Here is a 7,682-nt window from a genome sequence, read left to right as displayed (position 1 = left end):
TCATGCATAAGAAGCGCATTAAGTACAGATATTGAATTCAAATTCGTCCAGACGCTTCACAAGTAAGTATTTCTGCATTCTACCTAACCTCCATACCAAAGCACCAGCAAACAAGTGTACGTCGTGCTCCCAAAGTTGTACTAGTGTTCAAAATATACAGAATTAGTTCACAAAATCGCACTTGAATACAATACGTATAATGTGGTTTTGAGCTTACTTTTGGGAGAGATAGGAGTTGACGATGGCAGTGGCGTGAGAGCGGCCGGCCGATGCGGCGGAGCGCCAGTCCTGGCGGAGAGAATTGAGGTTCGACCACTGGTTCCTCAGGTTCCTCTGAGCAGCCGGTCTCCAGAGCCGCGCAGCCGCTGATGACGGCGGCGGTGTAGATTTTTGGCTTTGTGAACGGGATTCATATGGAGGAGTCTTAGGTTCCATTCCTTCGCAGCGGAATGGACGTCTTTGATTTAGATTATCATTTAATTAAATAAATACTATGCGTCCGTCATTTTTTATAATTATTTAAAGTAAAATGTTAATATAATTTTTATTATTCAATTTTGAAAATAAAAAAGATACTTAATAATACAGAACAGTACTTTATATCAAATGTAGATATAATTTGTAATTTAGTTGGTATCTTTGAAATTTAGTTGGTGTCTTTGAAGTCTTGCTCTCTTGTAGTGTGTATCTGTGTATTAAATTTAATTATAAGTCAAAACGTGTTGGAGGAGTTTGCTGGCTTGTCAAAAATGTATTCTAATCCTTAGCAGAGTTAAGTTTTTAGTGTCTAAATCTGCAGAAGCTTTCAAACAGAGGCAGTTGGACATTGTGGGGCTATCAGGAAGGGGTACTTCTTGTCAAGTACCTCGGCTTCCTCTACTTGTTTATAGACTCTCAACTGCGTATTGTAGGCCTCTTTTAAGCGGGCAGGTGCAAAGGCGCCCTAAAATGAGCATGGAGCTCCTCTGCCATGATGTCGGCACTATAAGGAATACCATTTTCTAGGAGGGGGACTTCCCTCCTTACCCCTTGGCGGAATTCTGTCATTCTCTTCATGAGCGAGTGCTAGCTTCGGGGGTCCCTAGGGAACTACCTTCTTGCTTGTTGGCTCGACAGGTATATTGTCTCCAGCAGGAACTTGCTCGTTAGTTACTTGCTCACTAAGTGCTCTGCTCTCTCCCAAGAACTTGCTTGTAAGTTCCTTGCTCATTATATGTTCTGCTTAAGGTTGTCCTGCTCCACTGGCTCACCTAGCTGTGAGTTGATGACAACAGGCATAACTGTTGGATCAAAAGCTGGATCGAGGGCATTGCGTCCCCTATGATTTGCTCTAGAGGTAGAATAGTGGAACCAACTGCAGCAAGTAGGGAAGCATTTTCCTCAAAGAATCGTTGTTAGAGCTTGCCATTTCTCACGTCTAAACTCAAATATTTGCATAAACGGCACCAATGATGCATACTAAATTTCAGTCGCACCACAAAGATCGAAGGATCTTCAAAGAAATCTTGAAATTAACGGGGGACTAACCTTGCAAAACAAAGATTATCACTTTGATAGTTAAGTCAGTAACGGTTCACCAAAAAAGAGTAAAGGAAAATTTGAATAAAAGTGAGAAAAATGGTGAAATTATGATGTTAGGATGATATATATTCATATGGACTGCAAACAATAAGATTAGAATAGCTTAAAACTAAGAGATGATTGAGAGAATAAGTGAAAGTTTGAGTGCAAGAGTTGATGTTAACAAATAATTATACAAGGCTTCAATTTATAAGCTTTACAGAGTGAAATACAAGAGTTTGTATAGAGAGTCCTATGCCGTTTGAAAATCTTTTGAATCAGCTAACGAACTAAAAATCCATGTGTGATTTGAACTTGGATTGTCTAAGATACACCTTGTTTACTAGGTCTTACCAGGTCTGTCTAGAAATCCAAAATTTTGTTATTTGTAGATTACTAGCTCGTTTGTCATCAATCTATTAGGAGCCATCTGGGGATATTTTAGGATTACGTGTCTCAATATATTGGCAAGATGTATGATATGTCCGTCTAGCTATCTGATGTCGTGTCTGGCTGGAATGAAGTCAATTTCTGAGCCTGCCAGTTCAGTCTAGTTAAAAGTAGATAACTTTATGGGCCTTACCTCCTAACTGGTGGGCTAGCTAGTTTACAACCAACTGGGCTAATGCGCAATCAATAGGGTTGATGTGCATTGCCTGTGGGTTTGGCTCATGATATGTTTAGGGTGAATCACATAGTAATAACCAGAGGGTCATCATGAGGGAAAAACACTCACTCCAGGTCTCTATCATTTGACTCGACTTTACAGACGATACAACATGATTATGCCAAAAGCTAGAGTAACTCTATCCAGACCTTACGTATCTTCTTCTCTAGCTCGAAGAGTCACAGTAAGCCTATCCTCCTGAGATCATATTAATTGTACCTCTCCTCGATTGATTGTTATCAACTAGAGCTCTCCTTTGCAAGCTTCTTGATCATCTATTATGATACCTTTTTTCATGGATTCGAGACATACTTTTGTCATGTTGGGGGTTGCACTCTTTGCGCCTTTTAACTCTATTAGCTTCAGTTTTTGCAATAAATTCTTTAAGTTATCCTTATTTTATCAATCTTTCAATTTCATCATTCAATTAAAAATAATCTTCCATATCATATCCTTTATCCTTGTGGAATTTGCAATAAAACTTGGAGCCATTTTTCAAAGGACTTGGCCTTATCTTGGGTAGCCACTGGAACAATTTCTTTTCAATATTCATCAAGGTTTTCGTTCTAGTGCTAGTCAGAGGTGTATACTCATGAAAACTTTTGTACTTTGGGACTGGATCTTTTTCAGACTAAGGCTTCATTTTGTCGTTTCACTTTTTGTTCTTCCTTTGATCTTCTTCCTTTCTGTGTGAATCTTCTACAAGATATTCATCTCCTCTTCTTGACTAATGATTCTACAATATTTCAAAGGGATTTAAAATGACTAGATTATTAGGTGGATTTTACAAAAATTTTCATAAATTTATAGGCTAAAACATTAATGGGTTATATGAAGGATTTAATATTTACTATTTTATTTTATGATCCAAACAAATTAGGTGAATTTTAACTATGTCTTACTAATCCACAAGACCCAAATCTGTATGTCCAAATGCACTCTAAGAGTATAATTTATAGGTAAAAAGTGAATAAGAGTAGTAGTAGGTCATGTTTACTAACGAGGAATAACAAGGATTTCCTGCGTTATCGGGGTTTGGCTAGTGTTTACTTCCAAATAGCGTAGCCCAGTATAAAAGCGCATGGCCCGGTACTGCGCTGGATAAAATGCCGGATATGGATCCGGTCTACGGAGGTGGGATTAGAATCCCGTCTTGTTATCCCATTTTTATGTACCTTCCGAATTTACCTTTGTATACTCGGAATTACACCGGAAATGACGAAATTGTCCACTTCCACCTACCGACTTCAATTCCTTGTCACTTTTCATTTCCCACCAACGCCTTCTATCTCATTTTGAAACTTTCCTCTGGAAGAATGCTGTTGCAACCACACTGTGTTCCCGCCAGCAAAGTCAGCAATCCCGTCTGGTGAGTTGTAAGTGGGTGAGACATTGTCTGTATATCTACCTTTTTCGTTTCAACTTGTTGGTCCTCCATTTTTTTTGTTCGAATCTCATTTTCTGTTATAAAGTCATTCATTTCTTTGCTATGCTTAACATTAGTTCTTTCTCCTTCTTTTCGGCGAAGAATCTGGAAGGAGTTCCCTTCCGAGCTGTTCCCTTGACGATCTGTCCTACTCTGTCCATATCTCAACGGTTCTATCGCGATTACTGCCGGATCTCACGGTGAGTACTTCTGAAACCCTTCACCGCAACCCTACAAACATTTTCTTCGAATCGTTTATTAAGCTGTGCTATGCTATGTACTTCATTTTTTCAAGTTTTCCACCTCTACATCGTTGTGCCCTCTTATCGCGTGACTTCGATGTCCTCTATCTCGCACTCTATATTTCTTTAACTATTATCAATTTTGAAAGAATTGCATGTCTTTTTTTAATCATTTTCAGCTTAACTCCATCGTCTATTCAAACTTTAATATTTTATTTTTTTTCATTTTTATTTTCTTTTAAGTGGTAATTCGACAGATGCAGTTGCCCTACCCTGTTTTCGTTTGTGTACCTTCTTACCCAAAGTTTTTTGAGTTGGTTGCTTAATTTTTTACGTCTTTAGGATGAGGTCATTCAAAAGAGTCACACTGGGTTTAATAATTGTACAACAAATCATCGAGGAGCTTGTCGTCGCTATGACAATATTCTCTTATGTAACCAAATACCTTGGTGGTCGAAACCCTAGTCGATGTCTACGTCGGCCCTCCACATACGTCATGAGTACTAGGATCCCCGACCAGATTCACCATCTTCATAGGCTCGTATCCGTTTCTGACGAGTCATGTCTGTGCAATCTCCGCATGGACCGCAATGCATTCGGACGTCTGTGTTACATGCTTCAGTACGCAGGTGGTATGACCCCCGACGAAAAACCTGAGTGTCGCGGAGCAGGTAGCGATTTTCCTAAGCATTGTATCCCACCACAAAAAGAATAGCGTTGTCAAGCATGATTTGATACGTTCCGGATGCACGATCCACAAACATTTTCACCGTGTATTGAATTCAGTGATTAAGTTGTACAGTGTCCTCTTGGCTAGGCCAACTCCAATTACGGACGAATGCGTTGACCCCCGCTGGAAATGGTTCAAGGTACTTTTTCATTTCTTTATTTTCATTCCAAATGTACATACAATGTAGGAATTGTTTTTTCGGTCCTTGTTGTGGATATTATATACCATTTGCCAATGGCGAATTAATTGCTACTTGTAGGGCTATCTTGGGGCATTGGATGGACTTTCATTAACGTACGCGTACCTGAAGAGGAAAAGGGAAGGTACCGAACCCGCAAGGGTCATGTTGCTGTCAACGTTCTCGGTGTTTTCAACCCAAACATGCAATTTATTTACGTGCTTTCCAGTTGGGAGGGTAGTGCGGCTGATAGCCGCGTACTACGCAATGTCGTCCATAGACCGGGTGGTCTCAAAATCTCCTCAGGTTATAATTTCATCTACACTGCTTTCATATTCCTCTAGTACGCGTATATGATTATTCGTGCATTGGTCTTATACAAATATCACATAATGTTCAGATATGCTTTCCCAGAAAATTATTACTTGTGTGACAATGGATACGCAAATGCCGAAGGCTTCTTGACTCCCTATAGAGGTGTTCGCTACCATCTACGAGATAGGGACACTGGAGTTGGAGGACCCCAGAAACATCGGGAGTTTTTCAATCTAAAGCATGCGTCAGCTCGTAATGTCATTGAGCGTACCTTTGGTTTGCTTAAAATACGTTGGGGTATGTTAAGGAGCCAGTCATTCTACACCATCAAGGTCCAAACCCGGATTATATTGGCTTGCTGCTTATTGCATAATTTTCTAAGACAGGAAATGCTTGATGAACCGTTGGAAGATGAGTTGCCTACCGTAGGAGTTGATGAGATGGAAAATGACGCAGAATTAGTTTGAAATATAGAAACCAGTCCAACGTGGACCACTTGGAGGGATACACTGGCCACGTCCATGTACAACGAGTAGAGAAACCATCGTTGATGAGTCATTATTATACAATATTCACGATTGCCTTTGGTTGCTTACACTATTATCTATAGTCCCGCAAGTCAGAGATGTTATTTCGATTTTCTTATGTAATCAAGTGAGCGTAATGGCATTAGGTGTATTGAGATTGGAGACAGTTCTTCGTTGTAGTGTTCCATGTCCTGTTTTTCGCACTTTTTCGCTCCGTTCTGCTCCTTCTATTGCTACTCGTTTACAATAAGTTTATTCCTTATTTTTAGCCATTGTCCGCTTCGAACGTCATTTGTTGTTTGGTTTCATGGTTTTATTGCAGTCCACATTTCTTGTTCAATTCAAAAAACTTGTGTCATCTTCTACTAATATTCAGAAATTTTTGTTATTACTAATACATAGCATGGTGCAGGTCTAATCACGGTTCCCTGCTCGGTCTTCAATCATAATATGGAGGTTGGATCCGATGAAGGTAGCAGTATGCCGCACCATCTTGGTGGCAATCGAGATAGGCCTTCTGGCCGCCGAGTGTGGACAATATTGGAGGAGGAATGCCTTCTTGCAGCACTAAAGAATTTGGTGGTCACTGGTTGGAAGTGCGAGAATGGGTCTGCTTCAATTGGAGGCCTACATCCTGAAGCATTTTCCACAGTCTAATATTTAGGCCGAACCACACATCACTTCAAAGCTGCACGTTTGGAAAAAACAATACTCTACACTAACCACCATGCTTACAAGGTCTGGGTTTGGATGGGACGACAGCCGGAACATGGTAACGGTTGAAGATGATTCTGTCTGGGATGATTACGTGAAGGTATGAAACTAACTAGGGCATTTGTGCAACTCGATTAACAAATTACATACTTTTGCAATCTTCCATTTACTTACCTCCATCTGTAACGCTGGTATAGATGGATCCATCCGCCAAGGGGATGAGGTAGAAAACTTGGCCATTTTTACCTGCTTGGCGGGAAATTTTTGGACGGGATCGTCTGCTGGAGAACAAAGTCCTGACCAATTTAGGGAGGCCAACAACATTCGAGATGAGGAGATTGGTGACACGCACGAATTTAATGAGCAGGATCACGACTGTATTCCGGAACCATGTGAAGTCGGTGTAGAGGGAGAACCTGTTTCATCTTTCAATGCCAACATGGATCCCACGCAAAACTCCTCAAGTGCTGCCAAATGCACTGGTGGATCTTCCTCGAGGAAGCGAAAATCCACTGATTTGTACGATGGTATCCCTAAATTAGTTGAAATGGTCACAAACTTCTGTGAGACGGCTAACGCACGCTTCGGAAAGTTGACGAAGGTGCTTGAAAGTGAATTTGGCGACCCTGAACGTCGATCTATGATCTTGTAGCAGGTTAGAGAGTTGGAAGGGTTCGACGAGAACGAACAGTTGATGGTAGCAAACCGGCTGGTCAAGGATCCCAAGGAAATGGTGCTCTTTCTTGGGTTGACAAGGGATTCTAGGGTCAAGTTCGTTCGTCTAATGCTAACAGGCAAGATTTAAGGTCGCACTGGGCTACAACGTGTTTGAAGGCTATACAAAGTCTTTGTTGTTTGCTATATACACCATGTAAAACTTTGCACAAACTGGGCATCCTAATTCTGTGTCTTTTTTACTCCAGTTTTTTCTCTGTACATGAAAGTTATGTATTGAACAAATTTTGGATAATGGTGTAACCGACGCACATTTCGAAATGAATTCTGCGAACATTCTCTTTTCTTTCGCCTGCAACCAACATGATTTAAAGAGGCTTACTTTTGGCTTAAATAGTTTTACGTATTGGGTGCTCTCTCAGCGTGTGATGTGGTAATACATCCCCCAAGTAACACGGTACCACCATCCATGTGTACTGACTAATTATATTTCGAAATGTAATAAACGTAATAAGGCAGTACAAGCAAAATCCATTATGCGCAGCAAAATATAACCAAAAAACTTACAAACACGTATAAGTGCGGAAAATGGGGAAGGAAAACGTTTACACTGTTAATCGTCTTAGTAAAGGACATAATTCAGTGCAC

At 40.4% G+C, this 7,682-nt stretch overlaps 1 protein-coding gene across 2 annotated transcripts in view; it reads right to left on the bottom strand.

Annotated features, from left to right (window-relative positions):
- The window catches only part of LOC105166426, a 7,252-nt gene extending 6,785 nt beyond the window's left edge, over positions 1-467 (bottom strand). Inside the window, exons 1-2 of one of the 2 annotated variants that reach the window (XM_020695210.1) lie at positions 218-467; positions 84-140 (exon numbers count right to left, since the gene is read on the bottom strand). In XM_020695210.1, the coding sequence (XP_020550869.1) occupies positions 84-140; positions 218-435 (275 nt within the window). In that variant the 5' untranslated portion in view covers positions 436-467. The remainder of the gene's footprint in view (positions 1-83; positions 141-217) is intronic. The other variant, XM_011085770.2, reaches the window with a different exon arrangement.

The sequence above is a fragment of the Sesamum indicum genome, linkage group LG7 (assembly GCF_000512975.1).
Source record: "Sesamum indicum cultivar Zhongzhi No. 13 linkage group LG7, S_indicum_v1.0, whole genome shotgun sequence".
NCBI classification, from domain to species: Eukaryota; Viridiplantae; Streptophyta; class Magnoliopsida; order Lamiales; family Pedaliaceae; genus Sesamum; species Sesamum indicum.
This window is presented reverse-complemented; position numbering and strand designations above follow the sequence as displayed.